The sequence below is a fragment of the Diabrotica virgifera genome, chromosome 2 (genome assembly GCF_917563875.1).
Source record: "Diabrotica virgifera virgifera chromosome 2, PGI_DIABVI_V3a".
NCBI lineage: Eukaryota > Metazoa > Arthropoda > Insecta > Coleoptera > Chrysomelidae > Diabrotica > Diabrotica virgifera.
In genome coordinates this window covers 281,178,219-281,200,869 of record NC_065444.1, presented here as the reverse complement: position 1 = coordinate 281,200,869, position 22,651 = coordinate 281,178,219, and the positions used below count along the sequence as shown (strand labels likewise).

General features: G+C 34.8%; 2 protein-coding genes across 2 annotated transcripts in view; both read left to right on the top strand.

The window, feature by feature from the left end:
• LOC126879895 (tachykinin-like peptides receptor 86C) overlaps positions 1-22,651 on the top strand; it is an 883,727-nt gene that overhangs the window by 518,875 nt on the left and 342,201 nt on the right. The window lies entirely within an intron of this gene.
• LOC126879897 (uncharacterized) lies at positions 1,360-21,815 on the top strand. The gene is made up of 3 exons (XM_050643241.1): positions 1,360-1,726; positions 15,907-16,385; positions 21,348-21,815. Exons 1-3 carry the CDS (start codon positions 1,426-1,428, stop codon positions 21,792-21,794), a joined length of 1,227 nt encoding a protein of 408 aa, XP_050499198.1. The 5' UTR covers positions 1,360-1,425; the 3' UTR covers positions 21,795-21,815.

The following is a 22,651-nucleotide window of genomic DNA, read 5'->3' as shown; positions in this document are numbered from 1 at the left end:
ATACCTTATTCAGCCTTCTGAAGAGATTTTTATCATTAATTTATTACAAAGCTGTTATTTTTAGTTATTAACAATTAGCGCTATAGTCTAACTGTATCGTCGCCCCCGTTAGCGGAACAATTTCGATCAGATTTTTTTGCACAAACTTACTCAAAAAGGGGTCCTCATAATATATCCACAGGGTGCCTTGAGGTGCCGTGGTCGAAAAATGTTTTAAACAATTTTTTTGAAACAAATTCACAAAAATTATTTTTTTATTTCCAATAATTTTTTTATATAATTTGGGTAATTCTGAGCAAAAAAGGTCTCTTGTAATTTTTCTCTAAAATTGATTGTTGTCGAGTTATATGCGATTAAAAATTTGAAAAATGCGAAAATGGCCATTTCAAGGCTTTATAACTCGATTAAAAATGATTATTATGAAATTCAAAAAGTGACAAAATCAAGATTGAAATACCTTCTTCAGCGTTCTGAAGAGATTTTTGTCATTATTTTATTACAAAGCTAGTTTTTTTAGTTATTAACAATTAGCGGTATAGTCCAACTGTATCGTCGCCCCCGTTAGTGGAACCATTTCGATTAGATTTTTTTGCACAAACTTACTCAAAAATAGGTCCTCATAACACATCCACAGAGTGCCGGCCGGTGGTCGAAAAATTGTTTAAACAATTTTTAGACCACGGCACCGGCCGGCTGCCTGTGGATATGTTATAAGGACCTATTTTTGAGTAAGTTTGTGCAAAAAAATCTAATCGAAATAGTTCCGCTAACGGGGGCGACGATACAGTTGGACTATACCGCTAATTGTTAATAACTAAAAATAACAGCTTTGTAATAAAATAATGACAAAAATCTCTTCAGGACGCTGAAGAAGGTATTTCAATCTTGATTTTGTCACTTTTTGAATTTCATAATAATAATTTTTAATCGAGTTATGAAGCCTTGAAAATGGCCATTTTCGCATTTTTCAAATTTTTAATCGCGTATAACTCGACAACAGTCAATTTTAGAGAAAAATGACAATAGACCTTTTTTGATCAGAATGACCCAAATTATCTAAAAAAAATTGTTGGAAATAAAAAGTAATTTTTGTGAATTTGTTTAAAAAAAATTGTTTAAAATTTTTTTCGACCACGGCACCGCCCGGCACCCTGTGGATATGTTATAAGGACCTCTTTTTGAGTAACTTTGTGCAAAAAAATCGAATCGGAATAATTGCGCTAGCGGGGGCGACGATACTGCCCGGTCTAATAGGAATTCTTCGAATGTTGACTTTGATGACTAGCTAATCTTTAACGTAACCAGAGGTAAATATTTTAAAAATTATCACTTATAGATAAAGAAAATCGGTGTTATTATTATCGTTTATATTATATACGTTTAACTTTCAAGACTGCGTAGTTCAAATTAAAGTTATCTGTTGAAATGAATATTCCTGAAGAACATAGGGCATTAATAGATCGTATTGCTAGTGAAAATGGATTCACCGATTATGAAATAATAACCAGTTCTGGATCAAGCAAGGGAGACAACTTTCTGGGAGTTCTGACTGCGATTACCATCAAAGACAAGGAAAAAAGTTTGGATTTGATTTTGAAGTCTTCCCATACCAATAAGGGTTTTAGAGAAGCTGCACCCATTAAAGAAATTTATAATAGAGAAATCTTTTTGTACGAACGGGTTTTTAAAGAGTTTAAAAAGTTCCAAGAAGAACACAACATTGAAGGTAAACAATTATTCTTTAATAATTTTATTCATTAAAAAAGATTATTTTATTAAATTGTTCTTAATAATTTTTTTATTTTAATAAATATGATAATATCTATTTTATAAATGATTTTTATCACAATAAAAATAACGTAGCTTATTTTGACATTCTTCTTCTTAAATGACCGTCGGCTCAATGCAAGTTGGCTACTACAATTGCAAACTCGTTCTTCAGATGTGTTTATAAGCTGTTCAAAATTTAGCCGTATCCATTGTCAGGTATTTCTCAGCCACGATAGTCTTTTCCTTCTTAGTCCTCTTTCCCCCTCGATTTCTCCTTTAACTATTAGTTTAGCATATTGGTACTAATAATTTCTCAGTATGTGGTCTAGGTAGTATGTTTTTCTAACTTTCTCTGTATTTCTCGTTCCTTGCCTAAATGCAGCACTTCTTCGTGTGACGTATGCGATGTTCATAAAATTTTGATATTATTATTTTGGGTACCCCGTCAAAATAGCCCCGTCAAAATAGCTCCGACAAAATAGCCCCGACATAATATCCCGCACACAAAATAGCTCCGACAAAATAGCCTGCAGACAAAATAGCCGCGGAATAATAGCCCGCCGACAAAATAGCCCCGACAAAATAGCCCCGACATAATATCCCGCACACAAAATAGCTCCGACAAAATAGCCTGCAGACAAAATAGCCGCGGAATAATAGCCCGCCGACAAAATAGCCCCGTCAAAATAGCTCCGACAAAATAGCCCCGACATAATATCCCGCACACAAAATAGCTCCGACAAAATAGCCTGCAGACAAAATAGCCGCGGAATAATAGCCCGCCGACAAAATAGCCCCGACAAAATAGCCCCGACATAATATCCCGCACACAAAATAGCTCCGACAAAATAGCCTGCAGACAAAATAGCCGCGGAATAATAGCCCGCCGACAAAATAGCCCCGACAAAATAGCCCCGACAAAATAGCCCCGACATAATATCCCGCACACAAAATAGCTCCGACAAAATAGCCTGCAGACAAAATAGCCGCGGAATAATAGCCCGCCGACAAAATAGCCCCGTCAAAATAGCTCCGACAAAATAGCCCCGACATAATATCCCGCACACAAAATAGCTCCGACAAAATAGCCTGCAGACAAAATAGCCGCGGAATAATAGCCCGCCGACAAAATAGCCCCGTCAAAATAGCTCCGACAAAATAGCCCCGACATAATATCCCGCACACAAAATAGCTCCGACAAAATAGCCTGCAGACAAAATAGCCGCGGAATAATAGCCCGCCGACAAAATAGCCCCGTCAAAATAGCTCCGACAAAATAGCCCCGACATAATATCCCGCACACAAAATAGCTCCGACAAAATAGCCTGCAGACAAAATAGCCGCGGAATAATAGCCCGCCGACAAAATAGCCCCGACAAAATAGCCCCGACAAAATAGCCCCGACATAATATCCCGCACACAAAATAGCTCCGACAAAATAGCCTGCAGACAATATAGCCGCGGAATAATAGCCCGCCGACAAAATAGCCCCGACAAAATAGCCCCGACAAAATAGCCCCGACATAATATCCCGCACACAAAATAGCTCCGACAAAATAGCCTGCAGACAAAATAGTCGCGGAATAATAGCCCGCCGACAAAATAGCCCCGACAAAATAGCCCCGACATAATATCCCGCACACAAAATAGCTCCGACAAAATAGCCTGCAGACAAAATAGCCGCGGAATAATAGCCCGCCGACAAAATAGCCCCGACAAAATAGCCCCGACAAAATAGCCCCGACATAATATCCCGCACACAAAATAGCTCCGACAAAATAGCCTGCAGACAAAATAGCCGCGGAATAATAGCCCGCCGACAAAATAGCCCCGTCAAAATAGCTCCGACAAAATAGCCCCGACATAATATCCCGCACACAAAATAGCTCCGACAAAATAGCCTGCAGACAAAATAGCCGCGGAATAATAGCCCGCCGACAAAATAGCCCCGTCAAAATAGCTCCGACAAAATAGCCCCGACATAATATCCCGCACACAAAATAGCTCCGACAAAATAGCCTGCAGACAAAATAGCCGCGGAATAATAGCCCGCCGACAAAATAGCCCCGTCAAAATAGCTCCGACAAAATAGCCCCGACATAATATCCCGCACACAAAATAGCTCCGACAAAATAGCCTGCAGACAAAATAGCCGCGGAATAATAGCCCGCCGACAAAATAGCCCCGACAAAATAGCCCCGACAAAATAGCCCCGACATAATATCCCGCACACAAAATAGCTCCGACAAAATAGCCTGCAGACAATATAGCCGCGGAATAATAGCCCGCCGACAAAATAGCCCCGACAAAATAGCCCCGACAAAATAGCCCCGACATAATATCCCGCACACAAAATAGCTCCGACAAAATAGCCTGCAGACAAAATAGTCGCGGAATAATAGCCCGCCGACAAAATAGCCCCGTCAAAATAGCTCCGACAAAATAGCCCCGACATAATATCCCGCACACAAAATAGCTCCGACAAAATAGCCTGCAGACAAAATAGCCGCGGAATAATAGCCCGCCGACAAAATAGCCCCGACAAAATAGCCCCGACAAAAAAGCTCCTTTCAGAATTCATCATGAAATAATTCCTTAAAAATACATTTTTTCGGAAATGGTAATTTAATTATCCTCTGTTCAGATGTTTATCTTAACCACATTAAATAAAAATGGTCTTTTCAGAGAACTCGAGTCCTGTCTTCCCTGCCTCTTGGAAGTTTGAACATTTAAGTTAAGCGAAAATCAATGTTTATTTATGATATAAACATTTTTTTCAAAAAAGTTTTTGGACACCTTGCATAAATAATTATGTAATTGGTTATAAGAGGCTGTTTTGCCTGGGGCTATTTTAGCCGGGGCTGTTTTGGCCGGGGCTATTTTGTGTGCGATCTATTTTGACGGGGCTATTTTGTCGGCGGGCTATTTTGTCGAGGCTATTTTGTGTTCGGGCTATTTTGACGGGGCTTTTTTGACGGGGCTCTTTTGACCGGGCTATTTTGACGGATCACGATTATTTTGACATTAAATAGTATTTGTTTTAATTCTAAAATATGTTTCTGTTTTGGTATAATAATAATAGTTATACAGGGTGTCCCGAAAAGAATGGTCATAAATTATACCACACATTCTGGGGTCAAAAATAGTTCGGTTGAACTTAACTTACCTTAGTACAAATGTGCTCATAAAAAAAGTTACAGCCCTTTGAAGTTACAAAATGAAAATCGATTTTTTTCAATATGTCGAAGACTCTCAAAGATTTTTTATTGAAAACGGGCATGTATCATTCTTATGACAGGCCCACCTTAAAACCAAATTATAGTGAAATTTTTCCACCCCATAAAAAATTTATGGGGATTTTGTTCCCTTGAACCCCCCCCCCCCCAAACTTTTGTGTACGTTCCAATTAATTCATTATTGTGGTAACATTAGTTGAACACAACGTTTTTAAAACTTTTTTGTCTCTTAGTATTTTTTCGATAAGCCAGTTTTTATCGAGATGCGGCTACTTTTTTACTATATTTACATAAAAAATGTATGGGGGTTTTGTTCCTTTAAACCCCCCAAATGTTTGTGTACGTTCCAATTAAACTATTATTGTGGTACCATTAATTAAACACAGTGTTTTTAAAACTTTTTTGTCTCTTAGTCTTTTTTTGATAAGTCAACTTTTATCGAGATGTGGCTTCTTTTTCAAAATATACCAAAATATTTAAGTTATAAATAAATTTTCAGATTATTAACAGGTGTCTATAATCATACTTAACCATATACAAATAGGTGGTGGATTCGACAAATATTCAAAATATCTCGATAAACACTGCCTTATGAAAAAAGTACTAAGAGGCAAAAAAGTTTTAAAAATATTGTGTTTAACTAATGGTGCCACAATAATAATTTAAATGAAACGTACATAAAAGTTTGGGGGGGTTTAAGGGAACAAAACCCACATAAAATTTTTATGGGGTACACAAATTTCACTATAATTTTTTTTTAAGATGCTGCTACCATAAAGATTCCTCATGTCCATTTTCAATAAAAAACCTTTAGAAGTTTTCGATATATTAAAAAAAATCGATTTTCATTTTGTAACTCTAAAGGGCTGTAACTTTTTTTGTGTGCACTATTGTATATAGGTAAGTGAGGTTTAATCAACCCCAGAATCTGTGGTATAATTTATGACCAATCTTTTCGGGACACCCTGTATAATAGAATAGAAATATGCTTTATTGTCACTGAAAATTATACAATTTTATGGACAAAGCTTAACATAGAGTCAAGAAACAAATATATAACAATAACAAATACAATTTTCTGAAATTAGATAAATCGTCAATAAAAAAAATATAAACAAGTTAAAAAATTGAAGCAAAAAATAAAACCAATATATTGCAAAATTACTATAAATTGCAAAATTGAACATACAACATATACAGAGTGGGCCAAATAAAAGGAGCCACCCCGATATTTGGCAATATTTATTGGATTTTAAGAAAATAAAAAAAAAACAGGTAAATTTTTGATCTAAGGGAACATATTTTTACGGTACAAACATCTGTCATTTGTCAACTCCCTCCCTTCCACTTCCCCCACCACTTATTTTTAAATAGGGAATAGGGGTCGTGTGCTAGCTCATTTGAAAGGTTATTCAATTCTCTATTCAGTAATATCAACATTGACATAAAAATGTATACAGGGTGTCCAAGAAAAATTATTTTAAATTAAATTAATTGACACAAAAAGAAGAATGTATGTAATTTATTTAACTCAGAATACATTCTACTGCTAATAAAAAACAGAAAAAAATGTTTATTTGATAAATAAACACTGTTTGTTGCTTAAATTCAATATTCAACCTACCAAGAGGCAGATGGGTGCAAGCTTGAACATTAAAATTAAGCAAAAAGCAGTGTCTATTTATCAAAAAACATTTTTTTCTGTTTTCTGTCAGCAGTAGAATGTGTTCTGAGTTAAATAAATTACATACATTCTTCTTTTTGTGTCAATTAATTTAATTCAAAATATTTTTTCTTGGACACCCTGTATACATTTTCAAGTCGATATTAATATTACTGAATAGAGAATTGAATAACCTTTCAAATGAGCTAGCACACGACCCCTATTCCCTGTTTAAAAATAAGGGGTGGGCGAAGTGGAAGGGAGGGAGTTGACAAATGACAGATGTTTGTATCGTAAAAATGTGTCCCCCTTAGATAAACAATTGACCTGTTTTTGAAGTTATACTTCTTTACCGGCGATAGAGGGTGATTTTTTTATATGTTAAAACCTATCAGCCCGGCGCATGCGCATTATAACTTTGTTCTGATTGGATGTTCAAATGACATGTCAAAAATTATCCGATATGGCAGCTGTGGTTTGGACGTAAAGGTAAAGGTAAAGGTAAACAAATGTATAATAATATATTAGTTTTATTGTTGTGAGGACAGAAACAAAAAAGTTTATAATATTGTAGTGACTTTTAAATAGTTTTTAAAAGCAACAGGTACGTAATAATTGTTAATGTATCATGAGTATAAACCTACCTATTTGATCTGCCAAAATACATAGTATGTAATACTTTTATTTATATAATTTGATTACCATCAAAATTTCTATCAATATTCACCTAATATATTGTTTTTTTACTCTATGTTTTGTTGTACTTTTTCAATTCTAAATCATTTCAATTCAAAATTAAAATAATTTGATCAATTTTCAAAATATCAAAATATCACAAGTTTAATCCGTTTAGTTAGTCGATCTTCGTAAATAATGACCCATAGTGTCCGTGGCTAAGCGGAGAAGGCGAATGAATTCCAATACCAACCGCTCTTATCAGCGCTGGTTCGAGTCCCAATAGAAACTTTCTTTTTTGTTTTTTTTAATACATTTTATGATTGTAAGTATATTTATTATATAATTGTATTTTCAGAAAATACGTATTTAGTTAAAAAAATTTTCGACAATTAATGTTCAGACATCATTTGTGGCTTGTTTAATGTGTTTGTGTGTGTTTTATTCTTTTATTATTTTAATTTTTGGCACTGTTCTAATAAAAATGTTTGAGAAGTAGTAAGTATAAATTAGTTTAATATTTAAACAAAATATAAATAAAAAGTATATTAATTTCGTTTAAATCATATAATAGAAGTATAACTTCTTACGTGCGTACAAAGTACACACACATTCTTTTTTTATTTTCTTAAAATCTAATAAATACTGCCAAATATAGGGGTGGTTCCTTTTATTTGGCCCACTCTGTATAATAAAACACAAACAAAGGAACTAATCAGTTTAAGCTGCTGTATGTGACACCCAAATATAGATAAATATACTTTATTTACTTGTACATACTGTAATTTCTTAGTTAGTCATTAAGAAACTCTTCTACTGAATAATACGGTCTTTTAGATAAATGAGCTTTTGTCATTTTACGGAACTTGTGGAAAGATGTTGCAGATTTAAGTTGTAAAGGGAGATGGTTGTATAGTTTTTTTGCGGAGTATATTATAGATTTCTTTACTAACTCAGAAGACAGGATCGGTAAATAGACATCAAAAGTTGAATTTCTGGTGGAGTAATCATGATGAGGACTTGCTGGAAAGACATGCAGATGTTTACGAATTAAGCAAACAGTTTCTAAAATATACAAAGATGGAAGGGTTAGAATTTCGTGATCTTTAAAGTAACTTCTGCAATGGGTTGTTCTTCTGAGGCCAAACAGATATCTTATTGCTCTTTTTTGTAATTTGAAAATAACATCAAATTGGGCAGCTGTACTAGACCCCCAAAAAGGAAGACCATATCGAAGATGAGACTCGAACAAAGAAAAATATGTTATTTTAGAAGATGCTAAATTGAGTTCCTTCGAAACAGATCTTATGGCATAGCAGGCTGAGGTGAGTTTCTTACTTAAAAAATCGATATGAAGGGACCATTTGAGGTTGCTGTCTAAAAGAATACCAAGAAATTTTACAGAATCAACGGTAGAAATCTGGCTGTTATTCACAAGCAGGGGTTGAAGAGCACCTTTATATGATAATGGTACCATTTTATCCACGTTAAAGGAGAGTAAATTAGAGTCAGACCAGGTTTTTATCGTAAGAAGATCAGAAGTTATAGTTGCATGAAGAGTTGCAATAGCGGAGTTGCTCCAAGTGATACTGGTTTCATCAGCAAAAAGTTTCCATCGATTATTAAATTAGTTATGTCACTTATAAAGATAAGGAAAAGTAGAGGACACAATACTGAACCTTGTGGTACTCCACATACAATGTTTTTGAGACTAGAGTCAGTATCATTTGCTCTAACCAGTTGTTTTCTATTATCTAAGTAAGATTTGAACTATTTCAAAGAAATACCTCGAATTCCATAGAAATTTAGTTTTTTAATTAAAATGTTATCATTTACACAATCAAAAGCTTTGGCATAGTCACAGAAAACAGTGGCAGTATAAAGATTACTGTTTATTGCTTGGTAAACCTCGTGAAGTACAGAAAACATGGCATCAGTGTATGTAGTACATTTATTAGTTAAAAAGCCGAACTGATTTTGTGATAAAATATTGTTATCAAAGAGAAAGGACATAAGTCGGGTTTTTATGAGCCTCTAAATAATTTTGGAGAGTACTGGTAGTAGGGTAATAGGTCTATAGTTGCAGGCATTAGATTTTTCGCCACCTTTATGAAGAGGAATAATAATGGCTGTCTTTAGGCACTCTGGAAATTTACCATTTTCATAGGAATCATTAATTAGTGAGACGAGGAGTTCTAACACATTATCTGTGAGATTTGAGAAGATTTTTTTGGATAGTCCATCAGTACTACAAGATGATTTGCTTTTGATACTATGGATCGTTTGGATCAATTCAGATTTATAGATTGGTCTTATAAAGAATGAATTCGAGACAATTCCTGAATTAGGGAGATAGGAAATGGGATCTTGTTGAGACTGAATAGTTGATATTATATTTTTAGTCACGTTAATGAAGTATTCGTTTAGATTTTCAGGGTTTGGAAGGGCAAGTTTTTGTGCTGCGTGGGTTTTATTTCGAAGATCGTTTATTATGGACCAAGTTTCTTTTGCAACACTTTTGGAGCTTCCCAGACGATTTTGATAGTAGGCTTTTTTAGCTGATTTGATGAGTTTTAGGTAGGTGACTCTGTAATTGGTGATATATTGAGTGACAGAGACGTTGTTAGTAAATTTCTTGATATACAGTAGTGAACGCATATTTTTGGCTGATATGCGGATACCTTTGGTAGCCCAGGGTTTGCGATGTTTTGGCTTAATTGTAATTAAAAGAAATGCCTTATTGAAGATACAGACAAGCTTCTCTAAAAAATCACTAAAATTATAGTCCACGTCCGTAGAAGGAAAATGCCAGTCAGAAGTTAAACATAAATTTTGGAATTTATGAAAATTCCGAGAGGAAAAAATCCTACCTAAACGTCGGGTTTTCGAGGAGGGTTTGCTGAAGATGTTAAATTTCGTATACACTGCTTCATGATCCGATAGTTCCGCATTAATAACTGTAGAGCAGACAGCAAGGAGTGAGAAATCGGAGACAGTATAATCGATTATGGTAGATGTAGGTTTTGTAATTCTTGTATGCGAATTAACGTGCATTGAGAGACCATATCATTGCATTGAGAGACCATTCAAATATGTTGACCAAGAACATTTGGGTAGCACAAGCAGCAGCATAATTTATGTTGAAGTCCCAGCATCGAATTTTTCTGCTTTTGTGAGGCAAGTCATCTAACAAATTTAGCAGGTTCGGAAAAAATAGTTCCACGGAAGAGTCAGGTGATCTATAGATGCAAATAATGTAAAGATTAAGTTTTTTATTAAAAACTAAGGAAAACTCAAAGAAGGTTTCATTCAACAGAAAGTCATATTTTGCTATCGGAGAAAAATCATTGTTTGCAGAAAGAATTAGGGTGCCTTCATGAGCTGAGTTTGGACGATCATACCTAGCAATTGTGGTATATTTCTCTACAAAAAAAAAGGTACAGGGACAATAAGTTTTTCTCAGGGCTATGCAATAGCAAGCTCTCTCTTTTTATTCCTGACCCCCGTAGGGATGGTAATAGTCTTCGTCATGTCCTGTATTGTTCATTCCATCTTGTGAATGTTCCTCGTGATTTTCAGCCTTTTACCTTTCCTTGAAAAATAAGTCTTTCCATGTTTTCTTTGTCTGCTCTCATAACATGTCCAAAGTATTTTAATTATTGGGGATGAATTTAGGGTCCATAATTTCAAGACTCAGATCCATAAGACAGTATCAGGAATATAAGGCAGTTGATCAGCCTCATTTTTAGAGTTTAATTTGAGAATTCTTTCTATATCTTGGCCATCTCTCCTACGGCGACTTTTAATAGATCACATCTACGTTTTAATTCTTCCTGTCGTCATCATCATCAATCAGCCAATCGCGTCCACTACTCGACATAGACCTCCCCCAGTTCTTTCTAGTGTTCTCTACATTGGGCCACTTGTAGCCAGGTTCCCGCTACTCGTTTTATGTCGTCAGTCCATCTAGTCAATGGTCGTCCTCGGATCTTTTACACGTGTTTCACACACTAAGGCCCGGCGCAAATTGAACCTAAGCGAGACACAACCTGCGCCGGCGGGACGGGTGACCCGTGCAGTTATTTTTCTAGCGCACCGCATATTGAACACAAGCCAACCCGACCGTTGTCTGTCACCGTAACGAATAGAGACGGGCAAAATCAGTGCGGACGTGTAACGGTTACTTTTGATACCGGTTCTCAGTGGTACTGAGTACAAATACTGATTACAAAATACTGATGTATCTGATCCTGGTACTGAATTGAGTAGGCAACTTTAAATCCGTATTTCCGTACTTGTAACGTTTTACATAACTACCTAACATCTCCCTAGTACTCGTAGCGGCATGACTTTCGAAAACATCGAATTTGATCATACATAATAGGGCGCATAAAAAGATATCTTATACTGAGTATTTTATTTCTGCAAAAAATATAATATATTTAAAATAATATCAGAATTGTTTAATGATCCCTCCGTTAAATTTTTAATTTTATATCTTCAATGTATTTAAAATATTAGTAATGGTAGGGGAGCAAAGTATGCTAAATGTGCAGTCACTCGAGCGCTTTGGAGACCTACTGGGTTGTGAAGAGTAGTAAAACCAAAAAAAGTTAAGTAAAGTTTTCCATTTTAGTGGGCGCTTGCCATTTTTTAATTTAATTTTCCATTTCCAACAATCGTTTTTTCCGATTATAACGCCATCTATCCGTAATTCGAAAAAATGTTTCCAATAAAAGTTACTTATTTTTACGTAAGGAATCCAAATCCGCAATAAAAATTGAGGGCTCCTATTTAAGATTTTAAAGTAACCCCCCACCCCACATCCATGGGGGGTCGTGTTTGGTGCCATTCGATAGATTTTTTAAAACTATTGAATAAGTGTATTTTACAGTTTTTCGATCTGATGTTCATTTCGCGAAATATCGCGGGATTCGTATTTAAAATATTAAATTTACCCCCCACCCCTCTCCGTGGGAAGTCGTGTTTGGTATCATTCGATAGATTTTTAAAAAATATTGGGCACATATTTTTTTAGTTTTTCGATCTGTCATTTATTTCGCGAAATATTGTCTTTTTTCTTGTGAAATTTTGGGACTCACCCATTTCCTTACGCCCGGCTCAAATCGTCAGATTTTTGAAATATACACTCTTTTGCATGTACTTAACTTACCTTATCTTAATCTGACAATTTCGAGTTTATTTAAGGATAGATTTTATTTTTCGGGCCCCCCTTAACGAACTCCCCTGTGTTAAGAGCCAATATATGGTAGACGTACATCTGCAGGGTACCAGGTTTCTCCCCATATGCTAATCTGCGCGCTCGAGTAACTGCAAAAATCCCCGCTTGGGCTCCCCTACCATAATACATATCTCCAATTATGATTTTAACTGTGTATTAAATTACTACCAACTACCACACCAACAACGCATTATTTGCATGAGTGCATTTTTCTATAGTCAAGACTGCTTGCCTATTATATTTATATCTCGTCTACATATTTATTTTGTTTTTAAGCATAAACAAAAATGTAGATACCTAATATTATGATGACAAATTTTATTTGAGGGTAATGCGATATTCACTGATATCCTTAACGGTTTTTAAATAATGAATCATTTTTCAATGACAATGTTGTGTAGATTTAAGAAACGAATAATACAAAATTGTTATAACTATACTTCGTCTAATTATTTACTAACCGTTGCACGTCATCCGCGTCATATCCCGTGACGTCATATGATACCAACACGAAATATTTAGGCGGTAGGTGTGTTCTTTTTTAGAATCATTTTGCCGAGTACACTGGAATTACAGCCACTAGACATATTTTATTATATACGCGTAGAAATAATATTTGAAGATTTCTATTAATGTTAACTTAAAGAAATACACAATAATATGTTTCATTTAATTTGTATAAATGGATTATAAAGCATTTTTATGAAACACATTTGTTCGGAACACACTGTAACTTTAACCTTTAACTACACGCGCTGGCGTACTTTGTACGCCAAATATAAGAATTCTACTGCAAATATATTTAAAAATTTAATTTTTGACCTTGCTTATTTTTCTAACCTATCACTGGAATGTGCTTTACAATTTGGTTTTAGTTTCGTTATAATCGGCGTTCTGGAAAGATCGTAATTTACATTTTATTATTTGTTGTTTCCGGTGGTGGACAATATACCCCAGGATTATATTACTATAAGTCGTAATATAAGTACATATTTTTATTGTTTTTTAGTCATTATGGCAAAAAATATATTTTTCTTTGTAAACAATACTTTTTCTCCTATAAAAAATCACATTAAAAAAAATTTTTTATTAGTATTTTTATTTATCATGGAATCCAGTTATTCCATGATTCCACTTATAAATCCCAATTGGCTTACTGAAAAGGAACTCCAAGTATTCACTGATGCCGAATAAGGTTTATAACAAACAACTAAGTGTATTTTTAAAAAAAAAATTAAACAAATCCGCTGTTTTTAAGTGTATTTTCTTGTGGCGTACAAAGTACGCCACGCGTGTAGTATGTTATAACTTGATGCGCGGGTAGTTAAAGGTTAATCGAATGAAGGTGACATTTTAGAATAAATTGGTAACATTTATTTGACAGTTGCGGTGACGACACTTCATATTTGTTTATATTCTTTATTATAAGTATCTGTTTTATTATATTTACTGTTTTTATTATTTAGTTTACTATAAAAAGATCCTCTACTATAAAAATATAAATTTCACCTAATTTTATCACGACTTGGAATAATCGAGGTATCTGACAACTTTTTTAGTTGTTATTTGTTATTGTAGACATATACAAAGAAACCTATCGGCTTCATGCCAAGAGTTCGGAGCCGTTTTTTAATTATTAACAATGCAGTGCAAAAATGCTTGCACTGCAAATCTTAAAAGATTATAACTTAATTCGTGTTCTCTATTTCTTAAGTTTTTACTTACTTACATTGAATATTAATTTGTTTTGTTTTATAATCCACTTTTACAATAATTATGTGATCTATTTGATTTAAAATGGATTCAGGATTTTTTTATACTTTGGCAACTATGTCAACTTAGATATCTGGCGTAGATAATGACGTGCAACGGTAAGTAAATTAGATGGACTGTATATAAAGGGGATTACGCCATCATTTGTGACATTGTATTTCTAGGCCTGGATCCCGCGTACCAAAAAAAAGTTGATTAATAGCAAGCTGAAAATTTGTTACCTAACAGCTTACCGGTGTCTCGTCAGACAAACTTTGATGCATGGGAACACTGGAACAGAGGAAGTTTTAATTGTGGAACAGGTTAAACATTTGGAACGTGATACTACGAAAACGTCCCATGTATTTTGTCGGACAGAACTTCCAATTGATTTGTTACCCTTTCATTAAACTCTCATGCAAAAATCAGACTGCTATTTATCACCAACTGTGCATTTTAATAAGTCCGACACGTAGAATATGTCAAATGACAGGAATTATGACAGGTGATAAATAGCAGTCTAATTTTTGCATGAGACTTTAATGAAAGGGTAAGAAATCAATTGAAAGTTCTGTCCGATAAAATACATGGGAGGTTTTTGTAGTCTGACGTTCCAAATCTTGCTCCACAGTTAATTTGTTCCACAATGAAAACTTCCCCTGTTCCATTGTTTCCATACATTAAAGTTTGTCAGACCAGATACCGTTAAGCTATTAACAAATTTTCAGCTTGCTATTAATCAACTTTTTTTGGTATGCGGGATCCAGGCCTATTCGTTTTAAGTAACCTTTTCTAATAATGTGTTAAATTACAATAGAATTTTGGTTTTGAACAGTTTTATTCATGAAATAATCGCAACTAATTTCCACTCGATCTCTAAAATTAATATAAAATTTTTGCCCTCGTGACACTTTGACATAATTTCGCTAACCTTCGGCTCGTGAAATTAAAACTGTCAAAGTGTCACTCGGAAAAATTCAATAGCTTTAGAGCTCTTGTGCAATTACTACTGATTATTTCATTCATAGGAGATTCTGACCAATAGAAAGCTACAGAAATAAAAATTAAACTGATAATTTTTGATAATATCCCGTCGTCAAGTATATTACATCAGATGCCCTTCGTTGCTACGAAAAAATACATTCGGTGACATTAATGACAATTAATGTTTTAAAAGTTATAAAAGTGATGACTTTCAACCGTCAAATATTTATAAAAAATGTGTGTTTAATTGTACTAATTTGTACTTACATAAATAAATTACAATAAAATTTTGGTTTTAAACAGTTTTATTCATGAAATAATCGCAGCAAATTGCAGTCGATCTCTAAAATTATTATCGAATTGTTGCCCTCGTAACACTTTGACATAATTTCACTCCCCTTCAGGTCGTGAAATTAAAACTGTCAAAGTGTCACTCGGGAAAAATTCGATAATTTTAGAGCTAGCTGTTGTGCAATTACTTCTGAAAATTAATTTGTTCAGTTCAATCGATTTTATTCCACTTTCAGAAAAATGTATTTGGTGAATTTTTTCTCTAATACTTACGACGATTTATTTATTTGTAGATCCCTTTGACAGTGTACCGAAATGTTATTCAAGCTTTACGGAAGAGGGACTGGAATGTTTAGTAATGGAGAATTTAAAAACACAACAATACGAGCTGTGGGATAAAAAAGTCCCAATGAATCCAGGTCATATTAAAGCAGTTCTCATTGAGTATGCTAAGTTTCACGCGGTTTCATTTGCAATGAAACAGAAAAATCCGGCATTATTTAAAGAATTGGCAGAAGAGAATGGAGGTAATCCGTTCGAGGAAAAATATACGAAGGATAAAGATAAAGAAGAAAAGTTTAAAAGTTTTCTGACTACTACTTTGTCTAATGGGTACAAGGTGTTGAAGGATGATCCAGTTTTGACAGAAAAGCTTAAGAAATATGAAGAAATTGTAGGTCCTGAACTTATGTCTAAACTAAAAGGACCAGAACACAAACTGGTGATAACCCATGGAGATTGTTGGTGTAACAATTTCATGTTTAAATATCAGGTAACGATTTTTTTTTAATCGAAGACAATACTAAAATTATTAAATACCTAATTTGGTTTCAACGAATGCTGTCTATTTATGTCACAAGTGTTACATATAACTAGCTCTAAGTGTAAAATTAAGTTAGATTACAGTCATTATGCATGCGTGTGTGTATGTTTTCTTATATTTTTTTTGATTTTTGAGTGGCGTGCCCAAATTTTAGAGATGGGTAGTTTCCATGACCTCACCTCTATACAGAGTGCTACTCAGTGCTTCTATACAGAGTAGAAACCTGGACATTGAAGGCGGAAACTCTATCGAAACTTCAGGATTTTGAGCTATGGTTGTACAGAAGGATCCTGAAGATACCATGGACAGACAAAGTCGCCAATGAAGAAGTACTACGGAGTAGAGATGTTGAAAAAGTACCTATTCGTTACAAAGTACTCGTCATTTACGAATGCCGAAAGTAACGATTACTATACAGAGATGCAAATCGTTACTTTGATTACGTTGATTACTCCAATTACTTCGTACCAATCGTATCAGAGCGAGTAACGACTATTGGATCTACAACCAGTACACTTGATTACTTTCTACCAATCGTATCCCAGCGAGTAACGGATGGGACCGCTATTTTACGAATCGGTATGAAGCGTTTTAAGGGTGCGAGGGTGAGGAGAAGATAGAAGATGAAACAGAGGGAGGTATAATGGTATACGTAAAATATGTAATGTATGTCATTAACAAAGATCCAATGCGAGAACGCTATATTTTTATCTAGATCTACGCGATTTTCCGATGTAGATTAGATAGTAGATAATTCACAGAATGAAATTAAAATAAAGCCGGGCACTTTAGATCTTAATATTTTAATAATAAATCACATTGTTAAATTAAATTGTCAATTTGGCCGATGACGTGGACCTAGTTGCCCGCACAACACGCAAACTAGAAGAAATGTATACCACCTTCTCAAATGCCTCAAACAATATGGGCCTGAAAGTAAACGAGGAGAAAATAAGATGATGGCATCAACAACCAACAACAGAGCCAGAAACATCGGTCACCAATTCTCTGTTGATAACTCTACCTTTGAAGTGGTGGACAAATTCACATACTTAGGCTCCCTGATCACCAAGGAGAACGTCATGACGGAAGAAATCAAGCTAAGGATAATCCTAGCGAACAAATTCTATTTTGGACTGAGTAGACATATGAGAAGCAGAAACTTAAGCCAAAAAACAAAAATAATCATATACAAAACCCTTATACAACCAGTGTTGACATATGGATCGGAGACATGGACCATCTCCGAGGCAGATGAAAACCTTCTTCTTATATTTGAACGAAGGATCCTGAGAGGCATATTCGGTGGCATCTGTGAAAATGGTATTTGGAGGAGGAGGTACAACTACGAGGTATACCACAGATATAAACATATATTTGGTGGTAAAGACGTAGTATCTCTTATAAGAATAGGAAGACTAAGATGGGCAGGACATCTAGCAAGATCACAGCATAACAACCCTCCTAGAAGAATCCTTATGTCACAACCTGTGGGAAGTAGAAATAGGGGTAGGCCAAAACTTAGATGGAAAGATGGTGTAGATGAGGATGGGAGAAAAATAGGCGCAGCAAACTGGCAACGGTTGGCAATGGATAGGACTGACTGGCGTAATAGACTTGGGAAGGTCGAGGCTCTTTCATATGGCTGTAGCACCATTGATGATGGTGAAATTAAATTGTACGAAAATTTTTTCGGCCAGTTAAAAGATATTATTTTAAATTTTTTGGATCATTCGAAACAAAAAAGGTATTTTGTAATTTGTCCCTTATGTTGATCGTTTTCGGGCTGTAGTGTCGAAAGTGAGAATAGCAATGATGATTGCCAACCTTCGTCGTGGAGATGGCACGTAAAGAAGAAGAAGATTATATACCCAGACATTCTCTTGTTTATCATCTTTGTCAAATCACTTTCGCCTTGACATATTGTGTTTAAGACTTTTTTGTTTGAAATGCGTTGAACTCATCATATTTTGAGCATTCTACAATATAACCACATCTTGAAAGCTTATAATTTGTTTATCATCCTTCATGATACAGGTTTCACTGCCAAATAGTAATAGAGGATACACACAACATTTTAGGAACTTGATTCATAGTTGTAACTTCAGCTGAGCATTGTACGATGTAGATCTAAGTTTCATAAAAGCTCCTCTTGAAATTTCTATACGAGCTCTAGTTTCTTCTTTAGACGTTAGTGTCTCATGTCTTGGACTTTATGCCAAATCCGTTATTAGAGCTAATGTTGCTTTAACAACCAATACTGATGATATTGAAAGAGACTGGATCAACTTAAGGGACGCTATATGCAACGGTGCGAAAGAAGTAATTGGTGACTACGAGCGGAAGAAGAAGAACGAATGGATGACAGATGAAATATTACACCTCATGGACAGAAGGAGGGAAAATAAGAATAATTCCGAACAATATAAATAACTGGATAGAACTGTCATCAGAAAGATAAAAGAATCCAAAGAGAAATGGTTACAAGAAAAATGTCATGAGATAGAAGAGCTAGAACGAAGACACGATAGTCTTAACATGTATAAAAAAAATCAAGGAGTTTACTTATACTTACAAGAAAAAACAGTTTGGTAAGTTAATAGACGAGGACAACAAACTTATTGTAGATAAAGAAGAACAGTTACAGACTTGGGCAATTTACATAAAAGATTTGTTTACGGATTATCGTCATATTTCTACGAACACTCTTGATCTGAATGGACCAAAAATATTGAAAAGTGAAGTGATAAAAGCTATAGATCAAACGAAAGATGGGAAAGCAACAGGATGCGATGAAATACCAGTCGAATTTTTAAAAGTTTTTAACGAGAACAACATGAATGTAGTATTGGAACTGTTTAATAAGATATACGATACTGGTCAAATTATATCGGACTGGTTGAAATCTACATTTGTGCCCCTTCCCAAGAAATCCAATTCTAAGATGTGTAGCCTTATAAGTTTAATGAGTCACACCCTTAAAATATTCTTGCGTATTATCCATTCCAGAATACGAGCAAAATTAGAACACAGCATAAGTAAAACACAGTTCGGTTTTAGATGCGGTTTTGGAACTCGAGAGCCCCTATTTGCAATACAAGTCTTGATTCAAAAATGCCGGGATCAACAGAAAGATGTTTACGCCTGTTTTATCGACTATGAGAAAGCATTCGATACTATCAAACATGACAAACTCATAGAACTATTACATCTTTCAGGACTTGACACTAAGGACATCCAGATTATAAAAAATCTATAGGGGAATCAAACAGCCCACATAAAGAATGGACATATGGTGAGTGAAAACATAACCATTTCTAGAGGGGTTAGACAGGGCTGTATTCTTTCGCCACTGCTTTTCAACCTGTACACGGAACAAATATTTCTAGAGGCACTAGAAGAGTACAATGAGGGTATCAAGATTAATGGCGTACCAATAAGTAATTTTCGATATGCAGATGATACTGTTATACTGGCTGATAACATCGAAGATTTACAGATGATGCTAAATAGAGTAAATACAACTGGCAACCGATTTGGACTGAAGATCAATAGAAAGAAAACTAAATTGATGGTGATCAGTAAAAATAACATTCAACATATCGACCTGAATATTGAAGCCGAACGTATTGAAAGAGTACACCGATTTAAATATCTGGGATATACAGTAAATGATAAGTGGGACCCAGACGTAGAGATTAGGATCCGAATTGAAATAGCAAGATCCAAATTCATAAAAATGAGAAAGCTCTTAAGCAACCGCAACCTAAGCGTTAACCTCCGATGGCGCGCCACGAAATGCTACGTACTCTCTACGCTACTTTACGCAGTAGAAGGGTGGACGTTAACAGCAGCAACTAGAAAGAAGTTAGCGGCTCTAGAAATGTGGCTGTATCGACGCATACTGAGAGTACCTTGGACAGACAGAGTGACCAACACAGAGGTATTGAGACGAATGGGTAAAGAGGTAGGATTGTTAACAACTGTTAAAAGGAGGAAAGCGTCATACCTGGGCCATGTGTTCCGTAATGATAAGTACAGTCTGCTACAGCTTATCGTGGAAGGCAAGATTGAAGGTAGAAGAGGTGGCAGAAAGAAGAAATCCTGGCTGAGAAATTTGAGAGAATGGTTTCAAATACCAGAAGCTGCGAACATAATACATGCGGCACAAAACATAGAAACCTATCGTTTGATGGTCGCTAACCTTCGGTAGAAGACGGCTTATAAAGAAGAAGTTATTAGAATATCCTCTAGTGACTTGATGTATAAGGAGTTGAAGATCTTCGATACTTTCAACCATGATCTCTGTGTCATCTGCATATCTGATGTTGTTAATAGTTTTTCCCACAATTCGAACTTCAGATTGCTCTTTCAAGGTTTCGTTAAATATTATTTCCGAATAAACTTTAACCTAGTTTGGGGATAACACACTACCTTGTCCGACACCTCTTCAAATGGAAATTTTGTCTGTTTCTTTTCCATCTACCAGAATAGAAGCTTCTTGATTCCAACAGAAATGTTGTAAATGTATCCGATCTGTATCATCTATCTATATCTAGATTATATTGTTATTTTTATTGTTGGTTTATTTTTAAAACCTACCCTGTTATAAATATACGACGATAAAACCCTGGTAAAAATTCCTGTAAAAGGAAGAAAATATAACGAAGATAATTCACGGGTGAGTTTTTAAGGGTAAAAGCTTTACCACGATTTCTGGTAGATTCAGAAAGAGAATGAGACAAGAGAGTAAGACGGGGAGAGAGAGAGTTGCTGGAATGAAAATATCGAATGGGTTGTGTCAGTAGTTATTATATTCAAGATTAATTTCTCATTTATTTAATTTTTATTTGATTTAATTCTTAATTACTTCGATTTAATATTAAACTAAAATTCTATATTTAATTTTAGGATCCATATAATAAAACAAAACCTGAAGGTTTACGTATTTTAGACTGGCAAATATCTTCTTTTGGAAGTCCATGTGCGGACCTCTCTTATTTCTTTCTGGTAAACAGTCCTAACGAGGTCTTAGATGATATTCAAACTTATCTAAAAGTTTACCATGACAAACTGGCTTCACAACTACGTAATTTTGATTTGGATCCTGAAAGATTGTTTCCTTTCTCTAGGCTTTTAGATCATCTAAGTCTTTGTCTGTTACCAGGCTTGTTCTTATCGTTCTTAGTCTTAAAAATAATGGTAACCGACAAAGAGGATTTACCAGACCATGTAGAAGTTGTTGCTGAATCGGGTGATTCTTTTACTATGCTGAGCTATGAACCGAAAAATTTTGACGAGTATGCTAAAAGAATAAAAAGTATAATGCAATTTTTGGTTAAAAATCAATATTTGTAAAATAAAATTTATAGAAATGAAGTATGTTTATTAATTTTGATTTATTTGTATGTAGAACTCATTACAAAGTACTCCACCATTTTTTTATTAAGCACTGCGATAGTTAAATAATATAAAAAAACATTGTGTAAAATGTTTTCCTCCTTCAGCTCACTCCTAGACAGTTTATTCGTATAACCCGCTCCACACCAACAATAAATTGATGAAGAAATTGACCAATTTCTTCAAGGTCAAATTTGACAATTTTATATCCAATTTTGCTGTGAATAAAAAGAAAAATAAAGAAATTTGATTCACGGTAAAATCACAGAACACCTTAGGTGATCTGTGGGTAAAAATGAATGTCAAATTGTGTTTTGTACCACAAACCATACATTTTGTACACGTCAAATTTGGCCTTAAATAAATTCGTCAATTTCTTGATCAATTTATTGTTGGCGTAAAGCGGGTATATTTTATGAGGCATGCAGTGGATGTATGTCGTCACCGGCAACATAAGAGATGGCGATTTCCGTTCCGGTTTTAATATTTTGGATAACAGTAACTTGTATAATCGCGCATTTTTTGAAACAAACTTACGCAGAATTAAAGACCACTATTTGATCTACAAATAAGATGCTATGCATTTTTTTTTTTTCGTATAAGCAACCGTTAAGGCACAGTGTCAACGTAAACCTCAAAAATGCTTTGGCGGGATCCATTTTTTGTTTTTTTTTTCGCCACTTATTCATTGTATTGATAACATACTTATCGCAAATAAAAGAACATACTGTCTGCTACACATTGTGACCTATGCATATTTTGCTTTCTTTGTACCGTAAAGCCACAGTGGTGGCCCAAAATCAATATTTGCATAT

Coding starts and splice junctions, on each gene's coding strand:
- LOC126879897 (XM_050643241.1), top strand. CDS start 1,426: ATGAATATTCCTGAAGAACATAGGGCATTAATAGATCGTATTGCTAGT. Junction 1,727..15,906: donor AGAAGAACACAACATTGAAG/GTAAACAATTAT, acceptor ATTTATTTGTAG/ATCCCTTTGACAGTGTACCG. Junction 16,386..21,347: donor ATTTCATGTTTAAATATCAG/GTAACGATTTTT, acceptor ATTTAATTTTAG/GATCCATATAATAAAACAAA.